We start from the raw sequence: 24,326 nt of genomic DNA, 5'->3' as shown, positions 1-24,326 counted from the left end.
TGTCCTTGAGAAGTTTAAGAATAGCATTTGTTTTGTATAACTTGATACCTGAAGACATTTTGATTGAAAAGTCAGCCAAAAAAAACCCTGTGGGCTGGTTAAACCTCGTCAGTGCCAACAACGGCCTTCAGCACACTCAGAGTTAAAGGATGTATTCAGAGAATTTAAAAGAGACAAAGTATTATATGAATCTTTTTAGGTTAATATTAACTCATGCATCAATCAGATTGTATTAAGAGCACCCACCTTGCATAAAAGTCTGGAAGAAAAACCAATATGCTATAGTTTTCACTGGAGCTTTTCTAATACACCAAACTTATGCACCAACATATCAACTCCCTCGCCTCTGTCCTGCAGCTGATACTTTATTCAGATGGGTGACAAACTATCAGTGAGGGGAGTTGGACCTGTTACCGCATTAGATAAATAGTGCCAGCTATGCTTTCAATAAGTGCAATGTCAATTATGTGGATTATTGCCATACAACTAATTTAAAACAAGAGGGTGATAGCTGGAATGGGGCCAAATTGTACTCAGGCCCAAGGTAGATTTGATGTGGCACGGATCCGGCCATGTTGCACCACCAAGTGACACAAATCTTCCTACAATCAGGGAATCTAAATGTACTCTTAACAGTTTCCTTGTGTTGAATTAAACCAGGCGTATGAGGTCACAGCTCAGTTTCTCCTCCCATCGTTAACGCATATTATGTGCAGTAGTTCTGCAGATAATCCTCAATGAAGGTCTCCTGTGTCATCCTATAGGCTCAGTCCAGGTTCCTGCCTGCCACTCCACACAGGAGTCACATGACTCATCCTCCATCTGTGCTTCTCTCCAGGTTCACGCCTGCCTGCTCATTTTTCTCCCGTCTGTCCACTTCACCACATTCACTATCTCCACCCAAATAAACTCATTTGCTCCGAAATCCCAAACTATGCAAAGATTATCTGTGACTGTAAACTAAACTAGAAGGTCAAAGATGTGTATTTTTGTGCATCTGCCTCAATCTTTCTTATTTGTCAGGGTCATTGTTGAATAAAAATGGCTGTTGTAAATGTAAAATACTCACAGATTAAAATAGGTTATATTAAATCAGTGTGTCTACATGTGTCGTCGCAGCTCATTCAGCCATCTGTTGCTATAGAGACTGGTTTGGTTTTCCAGAATGCACTGCAACTGGAACTGAAAGAAAAACAGTTCAAAATATTCATGGGTGTGCCTCGCTCTGTGTGTACGCATTTGTGTGTGTTGGAGAGAGTGTGCGCACACACACACACACACGCACACACACACACACACACACACACACACACACACTCACAGCTCCAACATATCCATTCATTTCACTTTGAAGTAAGAAAAAAGATCAAGGCAGAGCTGGTTGCTTCAGCATATAAATATGCCTTAATTTATTCATTTGTTTTCACATAAAGATCTTTTTTGCATTTAAATAACAGCAGAATGAGTGCTTCTGGTATAAATACTCAGACTGGGAGCAGCAAGGTCAAAGCAATCATACCCCATCTCATCTCATCTCATATAAAAAAGGACATTCAGCATCCCTGACCAAAGGTAACCCCTCCTCTTTGCAGTTTGCTCCTCATCCCACCACTAGATGGAAGCTCTGTTGAGGAGTTTCCTCTCTTTAAGGCAGGCGCTGTCAGCACCATCAATAGACTGCCTTTTTTTGTTAAGTAAATACACTCCTTTCCCCAAATCCCACCACACATAATTACACATACAGTATATTGAACTATAAAATAATAATGGCTTCCAAATATCCACACGGCCATGTTTTCATCATAATCTCCTCCTGGTCCCCGTAAATTGTATTTAGAGAAAGCTACGTTTCCATGGGATACTTCTGTCATACAGTATGTGAGTTTTACTGCAACGATCTCTGTTGTAATGGAAAGTTAGCTCCATTGTACTCCTGTTAGTATTTCAAGTGAAGAACCTTTAAAAAAATAAATATACAAAAGGACCAGTATATATTATTGACGCCCATCTTTAGTGAATAGCAGCATTTTGCCAGGAGGGAAGGGCAGCATTCAGCTGTAATTGTTTGATAGTAACAGGTTTCAGCCCTTCATTGAGTCCGACTCGGATCTCCGTCGTCGTCACTTCTGTCATAGCACACTTGTTCATACTTTGATGGCACTGCCAATGGCCGGTTTGCGTTCGTTGCTGTAGAGAAATGTGGCCGCAATAACCAGCACTGCCCCGAGGAAAAATACACTGAGAACAATGGAACAAAAGAGAGAAAATAATGAGGCGTTACAAATTGAATTCAGTAAACAAACAACTGTATACTAGGTCATCTAAACAAGTTAACACCGGCGTTTGGACACTTTTAATTTAATGCTACTGACAGCATGCTAACATGCTCACAATGACAATGTTTACATGATGTACATTATCTGATGTTTGGCATGTAGGCCTATTGTGTTTGCCATGTTGACAATCTTAGTTTAGCATGTTAGCATGCAAACAAAGACACAAAGTGCAGCTGAGGCTGATGGGTTTAGCAGCTGTAAATCAAAGTATTGGAGAACTTTAAACTTTAATCTACTGTTGCGTTAGATTAAAAGTCAGAAGATCACCATAATTGTTACAATTCTTACCATGGGAATATTTATTCAAAACCATAAATGTCAACTGCGTAGTGGCGCAAGAGGCTAATGTCAGGGGGTCATGGAAGTCAGTGGGATACAACAGAGTGTCTGTACAAAAATTAAATTTGAAATAATGCATTCTGGACTGAAGTGGTGGACCAACAGACTGACATTGCCATCAATAAAGCCATGCAGCTAACTAGCGTGGCAAAAATATAGCGGGCAAATTATTAGTCATGAGTAATTATTTGCAAACCAGAATTAAGAATCGTGGGGGTTTTCACAAGCTCGTATATATTTACCCTGTTGGGTTAAAGTCCTCCAACAGGAAATATGAAATAAGTGTGGACACGATGATGGACAGAGAGGTGGCAAATCCTTTGAGGATGTTGTCTGCATATTTAATGACCACTGCTATGACCAACCCGCCCAGAGCCTGCAGAGACAATTAGAAGGTGTTCAGACAGAAACACAAAACATGAAGACAGCTCTTTACAAGTCCAAGTGTGTGATTGTGTACACCAAATGCATTTGAAGGACACTTTGACAAATGTGAGATTGAAGACATAATGATCAAACCTGCAAAGCCACGACCGTGCAGGTGACGGTGTTGTAGCCCTGAAACATGCCCAACTCTCTCACCGTCTCGCCGTCATACACTATCATTCCTACGAAGCCAAACACAACGCTAAATAAACCTGGAGGAGGCAAGGAGAGAAAACAAGGTCAGGTTTGGGTTGAAAATAAAGCCTTTAAAGCCAAAATCACGGACTTGCTGAAAGACGAATGCAGCTGTTTCTCAGGCTGTTAGCATGTTGGTTTCTCCGCTCCTTGGCACTTTTTAACCCTGTTATTTATTTATTTTGTATTTATTTTTATTTTCCTCTGCTTTCCCTCAAGAGGTTTCGCCTCTTGTCAGGCCACAGTTGAAAATAAGAATTTGTTCTTAATCTGATTCGCCTGGCTAAATAAAGGTTAAATAAAAAAATAAAAAATACAAGGCTGGTTCAACTGATCTTGGACAGGAAACATTAAGGCAAAAAACAAACATAATGTGCCCGGCCCATTAACTCCTGTGCCTCCCAGCACTCATTCACTCATTTTTTTGTGCATCATCACATTGTTGTAACACGAGCACATGCATCTGGAGAAGTCCACAAACAAATGCTGTCGTTTTCTCAATAGGCTGTGTACATACATTTCACATCAACTGATTGCTTTGTTTCTGGATGTTTATGTCTAATGCTCATTGAATGAATAGAGTGCTGCTGGAATGAGTCCTGGAAAGCAGGAAACGAGTTTGTATTTTTGCATTACTGATTTTCCCTCGTCAGGAAGTCAGTGGATTTGTTATTAAATGCCTGAAATAATGTCTGTGGTTAACACAAGTTTAAGAGTTTTAAAAGTTTTGTGCTACGTATAAAATACGTCAGTGAGTACCGCTCTCTGAAAAAGGTGATTGCTAACAAGTGAGACTACAAAATGTCATCCGCCTTCACAGCCTCGCTCTGTATACTTGTGCTCATGCGACCGTGGTGTAGTTTGTTTAAAGCGTTAGCTTTCTACTTCTTCCATTTGTGAAGAGCATCATGCTGAACGAAACATGTAAGTATCGTAAACATTTGTTTGCTGCAGAGCTTATTTTCTGCAGTAGTCCAAAATCCAATAGAAAAACCCCATTAGGGAAACAGAGCGATGCTAACTTCTAGGGCTGGCCTGAAAAAAATACAACATCCCTTCAAAACTTTATGGAGAAGTTTCAACAGGAGAAGAGTAAGAGGAAAAGAGAGTCTGTCTTTAACATGTTAACCTCCGGCCTGTTCGCTCATAAAGCCAGGCGACCTCTTTTAAAATGAGGTTGTTTCAAACCATAAAAGTTAAATGAACCGGTCGTCTTAGGAAGCGTACAGCTGGAGCGAGAGAGACCGCTTTCTTTTTAGAGGAAACATTTATCTTTTTTCAGAGCAAAGGAGAGTCTGATTCCCGCTCTTAAATATATCATAAATCATATGAGACATTGCAAAGATGCTCCTATAATTTAAAATGTTCACCAAATTCCGTCCCTGTCCTGAGAATATTTTACTCTAGGTTTTCAGAGAAAGTTAACTATTGCATTTGCTTTGTTTCCTATATTTTGCAATGTTTTATTGATGAGTGACCGCTAAAGGAATCAACCACCTGAAAGTTGTTTCTTTATGAAAGTGGCAGTGGAGTGTGCCACTATTAGATGTGTCTACAAACAGTGGTCACACTTTTTTTCCGAAACTATTTTGTTTAAACTATGAGATACAATTAAGAAGTAATTTGGAAAACGATGACCCTATATTCCAGTTCATGTTTGTGACACACAGAGCATGAATATGAGAAGGGGATGGGTTATCTTGTATAAGTCCTTTTCTAGTTTATCTATCTTACACACGCACACCATTATTCACTCAACACACATCGAACCAATCAAACGGAGGTAACACACTCACCCAGCTGTATGTTACGAACCCACACACTCTGTTTAGTCTCCTTGAGGATTTTCTCAAAGTAAACTCCAGCGAAGCCACTGGACACACAGGCCATCAGCACAGCCATCAGTCCCACAAACTGGGAGCCCGCCGACAGGATCAGCTGCTCAGAGTCACCTTCAGACTCTGTGGGCCACTGTGGAGGCGACAACACTGAGCATCACATGCAGGGACAGGCACACATGAACCATCTGCCAATTAGAGTGACTCATTTAGGACTAAAACATTTGATGAGTTAAGAGCAGATAAAACGCTGCATATGTAAATTGCTCAGTGTTTGCTGGTACCTGCACTAGAGTGACTCCTGCCATCAGGAAGAGCAGGGAGAGCCACTGGTAGAAGCCCAACCTCCTCCCCAGCATGGAGACAGAAAACAGAGCTGTTGTGAGGATCTTCAGCTGATACGTGACCTGTGTGGAGCACAACACAAACACACCTCTAAGCAATGGAGAGTACCAACTGATGCAACAAAAAAAAGTATAATTAACACATGTAATGGACATTTCAGGATCTTATGCATTCTCTTTAAAGAGAGATGTTATGTTTCTCCAAACAGCAAGCTTTAGTGCCTTATGCATTGACCAAGGACAGAAGAAGATAAGAAGATAAGATGGCCTTTATCGTTTGTTCTGTGAGATGCTGTTCTTGTACCAGGAAGATAATGTGTACTCGGCCGTCTCCGGAGTAGAAAACACTGGCTTCTCCTCTGTCCTTTGCTCATTTACGCATCTCATTCATTTGACTGTGGTGTGAATCCGGCTGCCGACGCTTGAATTACACTTACAGAAAGACAAAACTTGACTTTGTTGTTGAGAAAATTGAGAACATATTTTAAAGGATTCTTGTAAAAGATTTAAAAAAACATTTCCCCCTGACACATACCAAGCTCTGCAAATGCATGGCTACAGAGTAAGGCAAATACCAAACCTTATAACCAGTAACACACACACACACACACACACACCAGTACATTCATGTGCTACCTGATAGGTGGCTGCGTCCAGGTGGGATAAGGCAACATAGAGCAGATTGTTCTGCAGAGTGTAGATCCCTGCAGGAATGGCCAGCTTCATGGTCTCCACAGGCTTGTTCACAATCCCCTCCTTCAGCAGCCGCACGCTGAAATCTGGCAGAGACAGAGAGTGGGTGATTTAATCAAGGGACCACCCATGGAGTGAAGAAGACAGTGAGAAGAGACAGAGGGGAGCTGACAGTCAGCCTGATATTAAGAGATTGGAGGACATTTATATGAGATTGTGTGCCCTGTAGAGCCTACAAATAGACTAATGAGAGATTTAATAAAACAGAGAAAATGCATACTGTCACCCTCCCCACCCTTCAAACTCACTGTTCTCCTTGAAGACGAGGAGGGTGCAGACGAGGATCTTGAGCAGCTCGGCCGACACCACGGCGGAGGAGGCCAGGTAGCGGGGGCCGTCTTCCTTCAGGGTGCGGGAGTAGCGCATGGTCAGCACCAGCGAGGTGGTCTGCAACACCAGCACCCCCAGAGACAGATACTTCAGGCTGAAGGAGTGTGGCGAGGACAACGCCATCGTGGAGGACTCTGTGCCAGAGTCAGCAGACAACTGAGGAGTCTTTGGGATGGACAAAAAAAAAAAAGGAAGAATGAGTGAGTCTGGTTCAGTCCGAGAAGTTAGGGATTCCCTGCAGCTGTTGCCAATCTCAAGGACGGATGGAGAGAGACTGTAAGCCCTGCAAGAAACTGGCTTCTGTTGAAATCTGAAACTGTTATTTCACAGTACAACTCAAAGTACAAAACAGCCGTCATCTTCTCTCCACTGAGTATGGAAAACTGCTGATTCAGGAATTAGGGATTGGTGAAGCTTCAAGTGACTAGCAGTTTGTTATCAAAATACACAGCCTTCTTTTTAACTTCATACCAAATATTTATGAAACACATTTTTGTTCAGTTATATTCGTATTCTTGTCTGCTTGGTGGTAGTCCCACTGTTAGTTAGTTCTGCCTGTTTTAATGTTCTGTTCAAAGAGACAAACTTGATTTTTTGATGTGCTTCTGACTGGCTGTGTTTAGCAGAAGTACTCTCTATGAGTATTCATAGATAATATTTGTAATGGGTCTTCTTAATAACATTTGATAATGCTATCACTGGTGTAACAGTCAGTGGGTGCAGATGTGCTCAGATCCTTGAGTTGAATAAAAGGACCAATACCGCAGTGTAAAAATACTCCAATACTCCAAGTCCTACATGACCGATCCTACCCAAGTAAAAGTACAGAAGTATTATATAGCATATATTTTACAGAGGCAAAATAATCCAATATTTCACAGCAAAAAGCAAAGCGAGAGATGAGGCAAAAGTACAACAAACAAAAACTTTTGTTTTGTAGTGGAACACATTGTTGCATCAGTATCAATAATCAAGTTTTTTGATGCTTTAAATACTCTTTACTGATAATACTTAAACCTTTTTACATAAGTATGATGATGAATGCAGGACTTTTACTTGTAATGGAGTAATTTGATACTATTGTATTTGCACTTTTACTTAAGTAGAGGGTGTGAATACTACGCCCACGCAGGCGGCCGAGTGTTCAGTCTCATTGTTATTCATAACCTTTCAGTCATTAAAGGTTCGGTTGAGAGTAATTAGGTAATTATTACCCGTCTTGTGACTATGGTGTCCGGGAGGCTTGAAAACATTTTTCACTCTTTTGCTTTACATTTCTTGACTAAAGCATCTTTTCTCTGAACTGCCAGTTCCACTTTTCTTTGTCACATCATCCATTTGCCCCTAAATAAAAAAAAGATGGAGGCCAACCGCACTTCTCTCCCTTCTAGAATCGGTCTGCTACAGCCCCCTTCAAGAGGTGGGAGGAACTGAGGGACCTTTGCTGGGTTATATAAAAGGTCAAACTCAAGCGTGTAGATTGTTTGCTCTAGCTAACGTGTACCTGGATCTGACTAACCATAATCCTAGTTGTCCTTTCCCGCAGCGAGTTAAATCATCATCTTCTAATTTCAAGCACACAACCCAGTTATTTGGTGAAGATAACGCAGCAGGGACTGCAACTGTTTTCTCTTATACTGAGCGATAAAGTCCACTGAGCCATGGCATAACATAGTTGTATGTTTTCTATATGGTTTGTAAATCCTTTGGTAGAAAGAGGCCGTACCACAAGCCACGAGAGCCAAGGGAGTGTTGACAGTACAGGAGGTGTGGTGCGTTCAGGACACTGCGCTCCCTATGTAGCAGCTCTGCTTGGCTAAGGGGCACGGCTACACAATCCTTCTCTGTTGGTGTGTCAATGTGTGTGTGTGTGTGTGTGTCTGTGTGTCCTTCTACACCCACCAAACAAACTCTCCTCTCTCTCTTTCTAAAAACATTTTTAAGAACACTATCAGCTTTCATTTGCAAGGATCATCACACTTTTTCATAAAATTGTTTGCCAAAATTTACTTTACAGCTGCAAGAATATGTAACCTCTTAATAAGCAGCATCCCATTGGTTGGTCATTACAAACCCATCAACCTACAGAGTCTTTTGTTCATTCTTGTGAAGTTTCCAAAGTTTCCAAAGATACCAAACATGTCAGGCTTCATTTGTGAGACGTCCATATTTTGTTGATTTCTGGACAACACACTCAAATCTTTCACATGACTAAAGGTATAGTGCAAAGTAGATTTGAAGTATTTGTAGTATTCACATAGAATATATTGGTAAAACTTGCAGCAATGTTAGAACTACAAGATGATGATACAATATCCCTATTGGATGCTGAATAATTCTTGACTGTGATTGGTCCGTTGTTCATCCAGATGGACAGATTGTCAGCGCAGCTTCAGTATCTGGGAAATTTGCCTTCTTGCCATCCAGCTAATCCTTTAGGATCTGGGCCAAGTTTTAGCACGTTGTTGTTGTTGTTGTTGTTGGGAGTAATATTTGTACCATACAGTAGATTATTAAGTAAAAGGCTCTGAGTATCTTCTACAACACTGCCACAGAGTACTTCACTCAGGAAGTACCAAAAGAACACCGCAATAATACAACACCTGCTCCTGAGGGTTATCAGTTCATAATCCACCATAAACCCCCCTGATGGGAGCTGCAAGCATTTCTGTCAACGCTAACTTAAATCCACTGACCCCTGACCTTTAAATACAGCAATCCCTGGTCTTCCATATTGACCGCCCTTTAGACAGTCAAGACATTACATTACATTACATGTCATTTAGCTGACGCTTTTATCCAAAGCGACTTACAATAAGTGCATTAAACCATAAGTCCAAACTCAGAACAACAAGAGTTACAGAAACGCTAACATAGGCTCTGTGCTGAATACCTGTTGGCAGTTGTAACTCCACACGCAATCCACCAGCAGCATCAGGGAAAAAACCTCAGTCCAGCTCACAGATAAGTGTAACACTACTTTGACATAGATGTCATGCAGAGCTTTTCACCTGGCTTAGTTCAAATATATTTTAATAATAGATTAACTCATCCCATTGAAGCTCTGGCAGCCTCAGGAACAGTCAGTTATTGTGAGCCGCTGAGCAGAGAGCATGGGGAAACACATCAGAAGAGACCTGATGGAGCAAGACGTCATTCACAAAAACTTTTGTTCTGATATATTTTGTCTCCCGTCACAAATTAATTGCATGGCATTGACCTCTGAAGAGCCAAAGTGGTTTATTTGTATCGCAGCGTCTTCACAAACCAGGTTTCAGACCTGTGAGTCAGATCAAGGGTCAAATGTAGCCTCACATTACCCTTTTTTCAAAGCAGATGTAGCATCATATAACATAGAAAACATATAAACAAGGTCTGAACTATGAGCAGAGCTCATGCTGGATATAAGATAGTATAAGCATAAGTTATTCACCTGAGCGCTAGGTCGGGACATAAGAGCAGTGCTGACCATACTGCCATCCATTGCAAACATTCACTCATTTGTTTGACTTGAACAAATATTTACAATCACAAAGTCATCAGGATGTGGATCCGGCAGAAGACAAAGTGTTAAGGAGAAATTAATCAAAGGCTCAATCTGATGGTTATTATTAGTTGCTGATAGCGTTTAATCCAACTGTCCCTGAAGGGATCTTGACATCCAGATTAAACTAAAGACAATAAGAGCCCCTTCTCAAACTCTCCATCATACAATAATGTACCTGTTGGACTGGACGTCAGCTCAGGACGTGGATGAAAGTGTCCGACACTCACTCGCTGGATGGTCTTCTTCTTTTTTGCTCCTCTGTACTCTTATCGAAACACTCAAAAAGTTAATCCGACCCTTGTGTAAACCAAACTATGGCCCAAAACACAGACAACTATCTCACTGCTGTAAACTGGACCATTTTTGCGGTCAACCTGAGTCTATCGCCTCCAGCCGGGACTGAGTCTACCGCTATCTGCTCTGAAGCGTCGACATGTAGGATACCGACCATACACCAAACCTTTAGCGACTCCTAGTGGAGGAAAAGTTACTTTTTAAATTTTATTTTAAACGAAGTACGTTGAACGCTTCATCCAATTACACAAAAAGAAAAAGGAAAAAAAACATATAACAGCTAATTAGAGCAATCCTTATCGGAACTAAATGAAAAATAAAAGGAGGTGAACAATATCTTGTATGAATCAGCTGGGTAAATTACGCATCAACGAATCTTAATGGACATGTTCCCATTTCTACTTTCAACCTTTTATCGTTCGGCACCGTACACAATAATGTAATGTACAAAATATTTGAACGTAATTTGGCTTTTACTTTTTGAACCGCTCCAATACATTTTTTTTAAATTGTAGATAGAATTGGTGGATAAAGACTGAAAACGCTGTGAATATGTCGCTGTAATGCTGCTGAGCGGCGGTAGGTGGCGCTGCAGCGCGCGCTGACTCGACGTTAAACGGTCGCCGAAGAAGAAGAAAGACACGTGTTTCCTCTTCAGCCTGCTTCGTGGGAGCGAGCATCCTGTAAATATATTATATTGAGCCAGCGGAAGGGTATTTTTTGTTGTTGTTTAAAAATGGTTCGTAAATTAAAGCACCATGAACAGAAGTTGTTGAAGAAGGTGGACTTCATCAACTGGGAGGTGGACAACAACCTGCACGAGGTCAAAGTGTTGCGGAAGTACCACATCGAGAAGAGGGAGGACTACACAAAGTAAGCAACGACGTGTGTGTGTGTGTGTGTGTGTGTGTGTGTGTGTGAGAGAGAGAGAAGAGGCTGCTGGCCAGAAACAAACGTGTCTATTTAGAGTGTAAGTCCAACTACATGTAGCCGGAATAGCGAGGTTGAAACTCAAGACACAAATGTATATATTGTTATTGTACCTGCCACGTGATATGTCCCGGTACCAGATAGCAGAGCTTATGACCCCCACACCTTTTTGAAATTGTATGATTTGAGTGAACCCATTATATTTGTTTTAAGTGACGCAGCTGACCGGTGAATGGTAGTGCACAGTACCAGTTTTCTTTCTCCTCGGTCTCAGGTACAACAAGCTGAGTCGTAACATCAGAGATCTCGCCAAGAAAATCCGAGACATGGACGAGAAAGATGGCTTCAGAGCTCAGTGCACACACCGACTGCTGGAAAAACTGTGAGTTTGTCCCATGACAAAAATCATCTCTCTCATAACTTTTCAGTCAACACCTACCGCGTCTGAATCAGGAAGCGAAATAAGTGGGTTATCCATCTCCCTTTTGGGCCCCGGAGCTCTTTAACTTGGGGTTTCCTGTAACAAGAAGATGGGTCACTTTAACAGTGGACATCACCATGAACAGGAAGCGGTTTGGGGGAAGTCTTGCTTTTATCTGTTTTTAAGATCACAAGAACAAACTGATGATATTCTCGTTTCTTCACACAAGGTACGGTGTTGGTCTCCTCCCCACCAGACAGAATCTGTCCCTCACAGAGAAAGTCTCAGCGTCTTCATTCTGCAGGTAAATCATCCCACAAACATTTAAACCTATTCCCTTTTAATGTGAACATGTATATCACTACTGTGGTTGTCTGTCATTCATTTCATCTCTCTGGCTCCTGCAGGAGGAGGCTGCCCACCATCCTGATGAGCCTCCGTATGGCTCAGAACCTGAAGGCAGCCGTCACCTTCATCGAACAAGGACGTATCCTTCATTGCTTCCGTATTGCAAGAGTTTGTATTTTGGAAGTCAAGTTTTACCTCTTGAATTTCCTTTTGAATGATTGGTTAGTTTTGTCTATGTCCGAGGGGAGAACTTGTTTTGACCTTGACTCTGTCTCAGATGTGCGTGTTGGCACAGACGTCATCACAGACCCAGCATTCCTCGTCACAAGGTTAGTGTCCACATTTTAATTTGTGTTGAACCACTTTGTGCAGAACTTTATGAATTCTGCACAAACAGAAATGGCAGTATACACGTGACAAGGCGTCTAAAGTGATCAAATACTAACGAAACACTGCCACCTTTTCCAGAAATATGGAAGATTTTGTCACTTGGGTGGACTCTTCCAAGATCAGGCAGCATGTCATGAATTATAATGAGGAGGTGAGTTTTCTGATCTCACATCCGCTACAAGTCTTTTGTTTGAGTCGGTGATGAAACCTGCAAGTGTCTTCAGCTGATGTCGTGCAACCACTGCGTTTCTTTTGCAGAGGGATGACTTTGATCTGGTGGCATAAGCCTGTTCATCATCCATTCGTCTCCCTGGAGGACAGAAAAGGGACACGCACTCTGCGCCTGTGACATGAATAACTCTACAAGAGGATGGACCAAGTTGCACACATCCAGGGGCAGATACTCGGGTTCAAGACAAACAAACTTAGCTGCAGGGCACAGAGGAGCTCTCCACACTGTGAGGCTCCAGGCTTTTTGGAGCCTGACCGTGTGAATAACTCAAGAGGCAACAGTTCAAATGCTATCAACATAAGTGTCAATAACTCAAGTTTAATCTGAACACGGCAGAAGAAACTTCAAGGCTTTACTTCGGGAACCAAACACCTCTTTGTGAAAATGTACGACTAAAACCGGATCTATTAACCATCCAAAATATGTGGATTCATCTGAGACTGTATTTGTGACTGACATCACCTGCACACTCAGTTTTCTCCGTTCATCTCGTAGTTTACTTGAACATTAGCAGTCACCTCCCTCTACAGAGCAGCTTTCAGCGTTGTTTGGGTGACTATAACCCCCCCCCCCACACACACACACACACAGTTTGCTTTTTCAGTGTTCTTTGTGTGAACATGAGCTGGCTTCACAGAATGTGTGTGTGTATGCCATAAAGAGGACTGTCGCCTGTTCATGATATTAACAATGTCATAAATACTGCAGTAAAATAGAACATTTTGATAAATATTTAATTTCAAAAAGACTTGTTGCAATGTAAACTTTTACAATAAACGTGGTTTTATCACAGTATTAAGACTTTTCACAGAACTTCTGCATATTCATACATTGTTTTCCTGAATACTGAAACTGACGGAAACCCCTATTTCCAGTTTGATAATTTATCAACGCCCTGATCTTAATATTCCAGTAAACATGAACTCACCACTGAGCATTCGCTCCAATACATACGCAATGTCCCATCCCAGCCCCATGGCTCCGTTTATACTCTATACACAACATTGGATAAAGCATAGAAGTCGTTTTAACCTTCAATAGGGAACGCTCGTATACGATCCCTTAAGGCACCCGGGTATTTAACAAATTGAACCGGATCAGTTTATGTGCTCTTTCCAAAAAATAAGCACCCTCAAAGTCCTTGTTGACAGTCCATCAGAGCCACCAGAAACGCACATAGATGATGAGTGTGATGAAGAACATGGACACAGCAGCCACCTTGGCGTACGTGGAGCGGGTATTGAGATATTTGGCATCGCTGCGGTACTTCTTTGACAGGCTGGACAGATTGCTGGCTTTTGTATCTAGAGCTTAGGGAAATATACAGATGAATGACATTTAAGCAATTCATGTACATTACATAGAGTTGTGTAACAGTGCTGATGTAATAGTGTGAGAACAGTAGGTAACGGGGACACTTATAAACAATACATTGTCAATAATATTGACTTAAGAACAATCGACACCTCAGAGATACACTGAACTAAATATTGATTGTGTTCTTGATGATTTGTCCGTTGTGTTTTGTGCAGGTTAGCTGTACTTTTTATAACTACTTACCAGAAAGAGATTCTCCTCTTTGCAGAACTTCCTCAATATTTGCCACCATAATTCTCTGGACATCCTGTAGCTCTATGTTAATACTGCCAAAGTTCCTCCTGGCCCTACTGTTGATGAAGGCCTTCTTTGTTTTCTGGATGTATGTATCTGTAACAACACATGCGCAACATAAGCTTAGTTAAGGATTCTGCTCTTTTTGCATAAAGTTTAAAAGACAAAACATGTTCTTGAATGTACCGGATCTCAAATCGTCTTACCGAACTCGATGAAAGAGTACGGCCTTGTTACTGTGGGTACTTTCTTTCCATACTGCTCATGGAATTCACTGTGGAGGTCTCCAAGGTATGCAAAGGCCATCTTTTTGGGAAATGAAGCCTCACAGAGGAACAGGTAGCACACACCCTGTGCTATTAAGTAGCTGGAATAAAAACAACTTCAGTCCGAAACGTGGATTTCCCCCTTCGAGACAAAGTACTTTGAGCTGATGGTAACTCACTGGAAGTTCATGTCTCCAGCCTCCAGGGTGCAGCGGTCCGGACTCTGATCGTTCAGCTTACGGAGCAGCTGCTTGGCTTGGCTCTGGTAGTGCTGGAGGTCTCTTCCTGACTGATAATAAAATAAGAAAAACAGGTGGCAGTCAGACCTGGATCAAGTAAAAGGTGTACATTACGTTATAATCGACATTACAATACATGTATACACGTTTCAAGACTATAAACATTCATGTACATTATATTTAAATTGCTTCTTTTGACTTCAACAGCTGTTTTCAGTTAAATACTGTCCCATAGAGTGACAGTAGAAATGTAACTACTTTCGTTGTTAGACGATTTATTAATGCCAAACGTCCCAAAATATTAACGCCTCGACTCTTGTTTGGGTGAATGTGCCTAACAGTCGTTAAACATCCCTCTTTCTGCAAAGTGCTCTCCACAGAGACGTTGATTCAAACCTGTTCATCCTCCTGTATGGACGCCGCGAGCGGAAGTCCGTCCGTGACACGCGCGATTATCGTGAGTGAAGTCATATTCACGGAGGTCAATGACCGGAGAATGTCCACTGCCGGTTGTTCTCCGAGACAGTGACACTTTAAAACAACTTGGTGTGTTTCTGCTGTCAACTTTGATGATGCGTAGGAATGGGCTGGACGAAGTTCCGGGTGCGCCGTTCAATTCGGTCCGAGTGGCAACAAGTGACAATTCAAACTTCGTAGTCAAATTTCCAATCGCCCGAAGAGGTAGGATGCTTCCAAAAAGCGTACGGAAATAAGAGTTTTGCGCTGACAAATAATAGCGTTTAATTTATTTATTTTTAATTTGAGAAATATTTGACTGGCTTCCTTATTTTCTAATAGGTTGCCACTAATGTTTCACTTTACCAGAGCATCGGGCCATGAGCTCCGACCAGACAGCTGGCAGACGTACTGACTGCATCTCGACTGCTGATGTCTGTATTGAGCCGAGAGGTGCAGATGCGGTCTGGGTCCTGCTTCAGGAGTGAAGCCTCTCTGAACTAACACCAGAGGAGCCATGGACAAAGCGGAGAGGTAATTCTGCCCCATTGTTGTACCTTTTCATTTAGCTATTGTTCGTTTACTTGGTTCCCTGCTTGCCCAGATCGCCTCGGCGTTTCCTGCTGGCCGTAGAATGGCTGCTCTTTTCGCACCTTCTTTTGTTATTATTTGTTTTAAGGAACCCTTGATCGCTGTCCCGTCTCTCCGATGTTGTGAAATGAGACGAAGGTTTGATATTATGCAGCTTAAAGGGAATGCATGTTCCTCTGACCTCTCGTTTCTTATTGGCTTGACTAGAATTGTACGAGTCAGCCCAGCAAAGCACCGTTTATAGGCTGCAGCTTGTGTCTCTATACATGTTCACATGTGAGGAGGAGAGTGGTGTGTGCGGTTCAGCTGATCGTGCACTCGGACTCGGCTGAGGAGTAAGTGCGTTTTAAGATAATCATATCATATCGATTTCAATCACTATGCATTTTTCCAGAGCTGATGCACACAACTACCCAGTGACTTGGTGGAAGATACCGTGGTGTCAGCCATTGCTGCGGGTCTTCAATGTCAATACAACGGTGGAGATGGGAGAGCTTTAATCCTCTTGAGAGCCACATAAACACCCCCCCCCCCCCCCCCCAATCATTCACTAATAGAAATGAGTCTGCGGCTCGCTTGGCACAGTGGTGTCCTCCCAGTTTGAAAGGCCTCATTGTTGCGCTGCAGCTGGCACAACCACGCGCACGTTCTGATTGCTGGTTTCCCAGACCGGCGTGTGCATGATTCACACCCGGCTCGACCGTCTATTTTACGGTCTTTTTTCCAGAGGAGGTTGGGATGCCCGCGTGGTTGAATGTTAGGGTGGGGCTCTTCATAACTAATTGATTGTAAAAAAAAAAAGAAGAAGAAAAGAATGATTCCCCAGCTGGAGTTCCTGCGAAATGGAGACTAGTTTACTTCTTTTCCTTTTGAGAGCTAATGCTAATTCAGGAGAGCACACTCTCCACTGGATGTCTCTGAGATGGACACATGCTCCTCAGAGGATTTCCCCACAGACCAAAACCTGAATCAAGGGGCCTGTCTGTGATCAGAGGGGTCTTGCTCACTCCTGATCTACACATATCCAACCATACTTTGTGATATACAATCATACCTCCGCCCCCAGGTGTGCCTGTAATGCTCAGGGGTGAGAAGGAGAGCAGCTGAGGAGGAGGAGATGGGCTGCACCTCTACCAAGCAAGTGTCTGCGGTGCCCAACGGAGAAGAGGGCCAGAATAAAGCCTACAGCAACGGGGACCTCCTCTCTGGTCAGTCTGTTCCCTTTTGATCACATTTACAATGCACCTCCGTTATCAGTTGCTATTCCACTCCCTTGATATTCTGGCTTTAATTTGGGGTCAGAATGACCTTTTGATAAATATGAGGTATTTGCCACCATTCATCAATGTCACGAAATGGAATTTCCCTTGTGATTCAGCCACATTTATATATCGATATGGCTATGTTCAATAAAATGATTTCTTTAGTTTATTAAGCAAATCAAATTATTCCAGCTCTCTTTGTAATTATATTACTATATAAACAGAGTATATATTGTATATGTTTTGAGAAAACACAAATATTCTGTCTGTAAAAAATCTACACTAAACTTTCAAGAATATTTTATCTTTTGTTTCAGCTTCTCATATTCACAGAACCGTTGTGATTTCAAAAATTAAATACTACAACTACTACCAATAATAATAATAATAATATCAATGATTTTGATAGTTTGTATGGTAATAATAACTGCATTTGCAAAATGCTTAGCCATGATTCAAAGTGCTGGAGTGAGCTTTTAAACGATTAACTGGCGAGCTGTCTTTCTGTTAGCTAAAATAATAATGTGTTATAACTGTATCAGGCCGCCGTTGCCATGCATCGTTACTGTATTCCCATTTCCTTCTTTCTAAATGCGTGGGAGTGATGTAGAGGAGGGGGGGCCGCGCATGTGTGAGGGGATAAGATGGGGAGGCCGAGAAAAGAGGAGAATCAGGCTGACGGCTCATGTGTGTTTGCCAGCCATTGTTAGGAGAGGATTTAGTCTGGAGCGTGAGAACTTGAGCACATAATTACTTTGCCAAGTACTGAAGTGTGAGAACTATTAGCCCAGAGGATTGTGCTGCGAGTGTGTCGTCCTCTGCTGTCATGTATTAATAAGAGGAGATGTGCTCCTTTCTGTCACAGATGAGTACAAGATGAAAGGCGTGGAGAAAGTCAAGTACATCAGCGGAGAAGAGGGCGCCGTGGACGGCCAGGACAGCACAGTGCGTGGCGCTACCGTGTTCTTTTTATGTCTTTTATCATGTCTACAACGGGACATTTACTACACAGTACGATGGATCCTGTGCATCTGTAAAAATAGTAACATTTTAATTGAAATGAGTAATAACATCAACTTCATAATCAGACATTTTTCTGCACGATTTTGGAGCTCCGCGCTGCATTCAACTGCATATTAATGAGGAAAAACTCTTTTGTAGTAATACCACACATTTGTCATGTTAATCTTTTTGGATAATTAATTCATACGTGTAATTGGTTAATTGTGTGCTGTGTCTCATGCTGTTTTCTATTCTGCTGAATAATGGGATCATAAGACAATGTTGGGATCCAATGGTTGATTGTGTGTGTGTGTGTGTGTGTGTGTGTGCTTGCAGGAGAAAAGTGCTCTCCTTGGTAAAGGTCAACACATGGATGAAACGGGGTCAAACGGAAATGGAAAGATTTTGTAAGTGTCACCAACTGATGACGCTGTTACAATATCATTTATATGTATTTATATGATGTGTATTAGGAGTGGGTTTGCCTGTTTTGTTATAGTAAGTAATACTGCAAGGCTCTAACCCGCTGTACCATTTTGCTTTGCAGGAGCATCCATTCCTCAGAGAGTCAGCAGGAATTCTTCAGGATGTTGGATGAGAAAATTGAAAAAGTAAGAAATGACAAACCATCATTGGAGTCCCTTTTTTTTAGTTTCCATATTTTCACAAAAAGCTTCTGTTAAATTACATAATGGAGATTAATCCTATCACTGCATCGCATCTGTAGCAAGTGGGGACACAGCAGATGTCATACTCAAGCCTCAATCTGTCGTGTCCTGTGCTTTCCACTGTTGTTGAAAACATGTTGCACTGAGTGCTGCAGTGCGATTGTATCTGGTCGACCAGAGGATTGGTTTGGATAAACTGGGCCTCTTAATGAGTCGCGTTGTTTTGTGGCAGAAAGGTTAAGTGGTAAATGATATCATGGGTATCAGAGTATATGGCGGAAGCCTCCACTATTATTCTTATCTCCGCCTGGTGGATCATGTGATCAGCCGTGTGTGTGTGTGTGTGTGAGTGAGTACCGCTGTGTTGGTCCAGGGCTAATCGTGCATTTTGCTGCAGCACGCGGCATGATCCTTTTATGGGTGGCCAGTTATTGCTGCATACTCCAGGACCACATGCTCTCAAAGCCCCGTTTATTGTCTGTTTTATACGGCCAGCTGACTGCTCACTCACTCTTCAAGGCCCCCAGCCAGTAGAAGTCACTAGTGATAACGTGTGTGTGTGTGTGTGTGTGTGTGTGTGTGTGTGTGTGTGTGTGTGTGTGTGTGTGTGTGTGTGTGTGTGTGTGTGTGTGTGTGTGTGTGTGTGTGTGTGTGTGTGTGTGTGTGTGTGTGTGTGTGTGTGTGTGTGTGTGTGTGTGTGTGTGTGTGTGTGTGTGTGTGTGTGTGTGTGTGTGTGTGTGTGTGTGTGTGTGTGTGTGTGTGTGTGTGTGTGTGTCTGTGTCTGTGTCTGTCTTCGGAAAATGAAATACATACCATCAAAAAAGACTGAAAATCTAACATCTGTTTGGTTTACAGGGCCAGGACTTCTGCTCAGAGTAGGAGGACATGTCGTGGTCGAGTACCCATCGGCCCCGGTATGAAAGAAGTGTCATCGCAGTGTTCCGGATGGACCGCGCCATGCGTTACGACGTAGGGGGGGAGATTAGCAACTTGAATCAAGCACCTTTTTGCCCTCCTGCGCACCACATTAGTTCCTGCTCATATATCAACCAAGAGGGAAAGGAACTAGAAAAAAAAAAATCAAAGATGGTTTAATATTTAAGTTATTGAGGTTTTACTTCCTTAATGAAGCCATTACAGGATGACAGAGTTTGGGGTTGTGAGTAACACGTGCGTTTCTTTCCCTCCTTGGATAAGTCCTGGAAGGTCAGTAGACATGGCTGTTACCCAGACGTCCGATAAACATTCAAACTGTTGCACATGAACATTCCCAACAACAGAAGCAACCTGCGCTCTCATGGACTCTCAAAGTGAAGATTATGTCTATCTGCATTATTTTTGACTATTTCATTCTTAAATGCCTCCCTGAAAAGTCAACAGGTTGGGACACTTCCTGCATTCCAAGACAGTTTGAACCTCTTTTCTACAGTTCGTTGGCCAGTACAGTGTCCGTCTGTCTGTCCATGTCTGTTTCTGCTATGACGTAGAGTATTTATGTTGAATAAGGCTCAGGGTTGAAGTGTTGTAATCCGTCTCATGTAGTCAAGTCCCTCCTTTCATTAGGACACTGTTGCACCGTTAAAACGTACTCGCACTCATGCACTCAAACAGCAGGGTCATCGGCGCCCACTGCTCCAGCATCTGTCCCGTGTTACACCTCCAGGGTGGACTCTGCTACGTCACATAACAAGTTTTATTGTGTTTTTCGCTCACCAGTGTTATGTTGTCGTGTTCAGTTTCTTTGTTGAATTTTTGGTTTTCTAGAAAAAAATAAAGTGATTTCAGTAAGTTATTCACACAGCGGACAACTTTGTGTTACTGTAAAGAAAAGCCAACTGAACGACCGGGACAGATTCATATTTTGGTCAGCAATAAAAAGGGTCCTCGCTGAAGCTCAACCAGCTGTCAGTGATACGCCACTGCTGCGTCAAACGGTATTTAATATGCTGCACCATGTCATACAAACATGTCCCACCATGAGATACTGGAGCTCGTGAAAACCCCTAAATTGGGTGATATCATTAATAATGGACAGCGTAATGCATTTTGTAATGAGAGCCCAGTTGATGGCTGATATCAACAGGCAATTTTAATCATAAAGATATTAAGTAACAAGGATGAAAAGGACAGAAAAATTAAGAAAATCCTTCCGAATGAAGCCTTTTCTAATTAAGACGTGAACTAAAATGACACATTTTGAATATAAATGACGTCTCGATTGGGGGTTTGACCACAGTTTGCGTCCAAAGTATAACAGCTCTGTTGTAAACAAACTACGTCCACAAACCAACATTAAAAACTCACTAGTTTGCACGGCTGGAGCCGAGAGGCAAAAATAAAAGCCCACATTTATGGTCGGACGGGCAAATACACCTCAAACATTATGAAGGGGTGATTTAAATTATTCAGAGTGTGCACCACTGCATACTATCGGGAAAACTAGTGGAATATTCAGGTCCATGAGCATGTAAACAGCTGATTAGGAATATCGTCTCTTTTGGAAAATGGGCAGAAAACATGAATATCTTGAGTCAGAGTGCCACCGTTACAACCACACATCGTATTGCATTGATTTAATGTTCACTTTTCCGGTGTCCGTCACAGCCGTAAACGTAGATACCACCATTGACGTTTTTCACATCGGTCGAGACTCGAGGGTCCTTTTTCTGAAAGGTTTCGTGGATCCCCTGAGATCAGGTCCCACCTGAATGTTCTGAGGAAGGCAGGTAACCTACATGCTGCCCGGCGTCAACAGCAAGTCTCTGAAACGCTACAGGTTTGTATTTAGTCAACTTCAGACCTCTGACAACGGGTCAAAGGTTTTAACGAATCACAAGACAACTAGCTGCAAACCCCTCAACTGGATGTCGCAGGTTGAAAATAGCTTGCCGTTTCTCACCGAGAGCACCTGTACGGGCTCTGTGGTTCGGTCCATTTGCACCTGCTGCCATGTTGTTCTCTGTACACCTTTAGAGGAGCAGCTCACAGATGGACCGATAGACCAACTGACCGAGTGCCCGTCCCACTCTGCTCTCCCGATGTTTCGCCAACAACATCAAGATGACGCCACGCTCCAGCCGGTCAGTGCTTCTGCCGTCTCTTCCGGTGCTGCCGACGTCCCAAATCCTGGAAGGGGCCGGCGGGAGGGTCCGGTGTCACCAGCCCATCGGTCATCCTCTGGTAGACCAGCGTGGAGTCAGAAGCCACGGCACACAGCAGCATGGGGAAGCCTCGGTCCAGCACGTGACGTATGCTGCACAGCGGAGAGGAGACATTTTGTGATGGTAAAAGTGCGGAGACCAAAAGGAAGGAAGGGGCCAGGACGTTGGGAGAGCTTCTCCGGTGTCGTGTTACCTTCTGTGGCTCAGAGAGCGGTGAGCAGGCAGTGGAAGAACAGTCTGGACGGGCGCTCCTTCTTTCTCCCTCCCTTCCAGCAAAATCACCTGCAGCTCAGGACTCTTGACACAAGACACCTCTTTCCACTGACGCACTGCGGACAACAAGGAACACAAGAGTAGAGTGAGAGCGGCGGCCATAGCTGCCATCGAAGACACCTTTGTTCATTTCCCTTGGTATCGTTTCAGGGAAATTGGGACGTTTTAATAACCCGAGGAGTTCACAATCTACTACACATTTAGGGATTTAAAAGGTGGATTCCATTACTTCTTCCCCCTCAATATCTTAAGACAAATGAAATGAATAAAAGGAAAATATAATGAATGGGTTTCTCATTTATTCATCGTAATTATCTGTTATGTGCTGAAGCAGCATTTTAACCACAATGGTGGGAGATACAACTTACAGTAAACACAAGTGATTCTTGTTAAAGCACAATAGATTAATGGGAAAATAAATCATATTCAAGAAATAATATCATCCTGTTAGATGCCTTCCTCTCTGTATGACACCAACAAAAACACACAACACTATTAGCTCCTGCTAAACTGACCCTCAGTCAGATCCATGTGCACGAGGAAAGCTGCGTGTACTTGTGCACTGTCCTCGAGCTCCAGACTCTTCATTTGTTGATACTAAAACAAGAAGAAAGACACAGATTTTGATTTTTTTTTTGAGTACATGGTTTCACAACAGAACTCTGAACGCTTCTCGGGGATCCACCAACACTCACTGCCGGATGCTGGAGGATCCAGTTCGGAGGTTTCTCGGACACGTCTGCTCTCTTTGACGCTTCCGACATTTTATTTACTGAACGAAAGGACACAAACTACCGTCTCATTAAACACGTGGTGCCATCGCGAGCGTGTGAGAGAGTTGTGTTTTCAGGTTTGCTGCTGTGCTACAGTGTAAATCGTCCGGGTGGAAAATATGTCTCATTTGGGTTTTTTTTTAAGCGAGACTGGGGAAAGGCACACCAATTATTTAGTTTCCATTAATGGTAAATTGATTCAAATGTTCTCCTTTTTTGGAATTATGTTATTTTAATATGTTTTTTATAGATTATTATGTCATTGTTTTTTTATTGAGTGCGCATTGCCATCTGGTATAAAAAACATTTATTATTGCATTTTGCAAAAAATAAAAACTTGGTTTGTAGAAGTTGTTCCTGTTTGTTTACTAATGCAAAGGTTTGATTTAGTGAACTGACAAACAAATAAGTACGTGTTAATTAGTCAAAACTAACCAATTTTGGCTAGCAGACCTGTGTAAATGTCATTCTTCGCATTTTCTTCTCATTTTACAATAATGTTCAGTGAGAAAACTACACAAAAATGTAACCTGAAATCCTCTGATCCTAAATCATTCATATCATTATTCTTTCTTTCAGCTCCAGACGAGCAGGGTCCCAACCACTGGCCCCGCTCTCGGTTCACCCACATGCTCTGCTGCAGGGGCTCAGATGTATGTATGCAACAATGGCCATTATGGATATTTACCAGTGCCCCTCAAACAAGACCAGACCCTGGAAGAAGAGGCACTCACTAAGCACTTCCACTAAATGTACATATTATGTATGACTATATAATTGACCCATTCTGAATAACAGGAGGAATTTCAAGCCTCTCTTTCTCTGTCTTTTAGCGACATAAAGGTATTAAAAAAGTATCAACACTACGGATATCACTTTGAAGGAGTTATTCATATCATATTTATGGATTATATTAACACTGATGTGTCTGTTTTGTAATTGAAGTGGTTGTAATTTTAACCAGCACACAAAGCAATTGTAACTCAAGGCCCACTTACTCGCTGGCTCTGTAGCTTTTGACCATATTAAACGAATAAATTACTTTTTACCACTCACATAATGCTCTTTCTATATGACAAAATATAGTATATTGGGATATACAGACTTATTAGTAGCCTGGATTAGAAAAAACAAGAAAATTCAAGCACCTTTAATGCTGACATTTTAATGGGTGTCTTTAGTTTTATTGTTGTAAAAATTGACAAATGAGGCTTCACCTGTCAGAACATTTTAAAGGTCATATAGCTGACTTGTGACTATGAGGAAATATGTTTCCTTGTGTTGTCCACAGAGCTCTGATA

General features: G+C 42.2%; 5 protein-coding genes across 11 annotated transcripts; 2 read left to right on the top strand and 3 right to left on the bottom strand.

The window, feature by feature from the left end:
• Positions 1 to 1,408: 1,408 nt before the first annotated feature.
• Positions 1,409 to 11,877, bottom strand: slc35a3b (solute carrier family 35 member A3b). Of its 3 annotated transcripts, none has more exons than XM_034555103.1 (8): positions 11,772 to 11,877; positions 6,480 to 6,726; positions 6,115 to 6,257; positions 5,419 to 5,541; positions 5,093 to 5,267; positions 3,195 to 3,313; positions 2,918 to 3,051; positions 1,409 to 2,238 (listed from the first exon to the last, which is right to left on the bottom strand). In XM_034555103.1, the coding sequence occupies exons 1-8, from the start codon at positions 11,808 to 11,810 to the stop codon at positions 2,145 to 2,147; spliced, it is 1,074 nt and encodes a 357-aa protein (XP_034410994.1). In that variant the 5' UTR covers positions 11,811 to 11,877; the 3' UTR covers positions 1,409 to 2,144. The 3 variants fall into 3 exon arrangements, with proteins under 3 accessions (XP_034410994.1, XP_034410997.1, XP_034410995.1); XM_034555106.1 differs by lacking the exon at positions 11,772 to 11,877 and adding an exon at positions 10,284 to 10,500; XM_034555104.1 differs by lacking the exon at positions 11,772 to 11,877 and adding an exon at positions 9,995 to 10,019.
• imp3 (IMP U3 small nucleolar ribonucleoprotein 3) lies at positions 11,037 to 13,518 on the top strand. Its single transcript, XM_034555108.1, has 7 exons — positions 11,037 to 11,275; positions 11,607 to 11,714; positions 11,983 to 12,057; positions 12,161 to 12,240; positions 12,379 to 12,430; positions 12,570 to 12,642; positions 12,750 to 13,518. The coding sequence occupies exons 1-7, from the start codon at positions 11,139 to 11,141 to the stop codon at positions 12,774 to 12,776; spliced, it is 552 nt and encodes a 183-aa protein (XP_034410999.1). The 5' UTR covers positions 11,037 to 11,138; the 3' UTR covers positions 12,777 to 13,518.
• Positions 13,486 to 15,453, bottom strand: sec22ba (SEC22 homolog B, vesicle trafficking protein a). The gene is made up of 5 exons (XM_034555107.1): positions 15,236 to 15,453; positions 14,780 to 14,889; positions 14,541 to 14,701; positions 14,284 to 14,430; positions 13,486 to 14,033 (listed from the first exon to the last, which is right to left on the bottom strand). The coding sequence occupies exons 1-5, from the start codon at positions 15,308 to 15,310 to the stop codon at positions 13,879 to 13,881; spliced, it is 648 nt and encodes a 215-aa protein (XP_034410998.1). The 5' UTR covers positions 15,311 to 15,453; the 3' UTR covers positions 13,486 to 13,878.
• A 10-nt stretch (positions 15,454 to 15,463) lies between these two features.
• Positions 15,464 to 20,614, top strand: zgc:55943 (uncharacterized protein LOC406337 homolog). Of its 5 annotated transcripts, none has more exons than XM_034555099.1 (7): positions 15,464 to 15,520; positions 15,638 to 15,829; positions 16,953 to 17,094; positions 18,014 to 18,093; positions 18,487 to 18,557; positions 18,698 to 18,761; positions 19,674 to 20,614. In XM_034555099.1, the coding sequence occupies exons 3-7, from the start codon at positions 17,004 to 17,006 to the stop codon at positions 19,695 to 19,697; spliced, it is 330 nt and encodes a 109-aa protein (XP_034410990.1). In that variant the 5' UTR covers positions 15,464 to 15,520; positions 15,638 to 15,829; positions 16,953 to 17,003; the 3' UTR covers positions 19,698 to 20,614. The 5 variants fall into 5 exon arrangements, with proteins under 5 accessions (XP_034410990.1, XP_034410992.1, XP_034410989.1 ...); XM_034555101.1 differs by having other exon boundaries at positions 15,470 to 15,520; positions 15,665 to 15,829; XM_034555102.1 differs by having other exon boundaries at positions 15,486 to 15,540; positions 15,665 to 15,829.
• Positions 20,615 to 20,862: 248 nt separating this feature from the next.
• Positions 20,863 to 23,109, bottom strand: tsen15 (TSEN15 tRNA splicing endonuclease subunit). The gene is made up of 4 exons (XM_034555097.1): positions 22,948 to 23,109; positions 22,768 to 22,849; positions 22,173 to 22,308; positions 20,863 to 22,071 (listed from the first exon to the last, which is right to left on the bottom strand). The coding sequence occupies exons 1-4, from the start codon at positions 23,014 to 23,016 to the stop codon at positions 21,900 to 21,902; spliced, it is 459 nt and encodes a 152-aa protein (XP_034410988.1). The 5' UTR covers positions 23,017 to 23,109; the 3' UTR covers positions 20,863 to 21,899.
• Between the last annotated feature and the right edge of the window lie 1,217 nt (positions 23,110 to 24,326).

The sequence above is a fragment of the Cyclopterus lumpus genome, chromosome 17 (genome assembly GCF_009769545.1).
Source record: "Cyclopterus lumpus isolate fCycLum1 chromosome 17, fCycLum1.pri, whole genome shotgun sequence".
NCBI classification, from domain to species: domain Eukaryota; kingdom Metazoa; phylum Chordata; class Actinopteri; order Perciformes; family Cyclopteridae; genus Cyclopterus; species Cyclopterus lumpus.
This window is presented reverse-complemented; position numbering and strand designations above follow the sequence as displayed.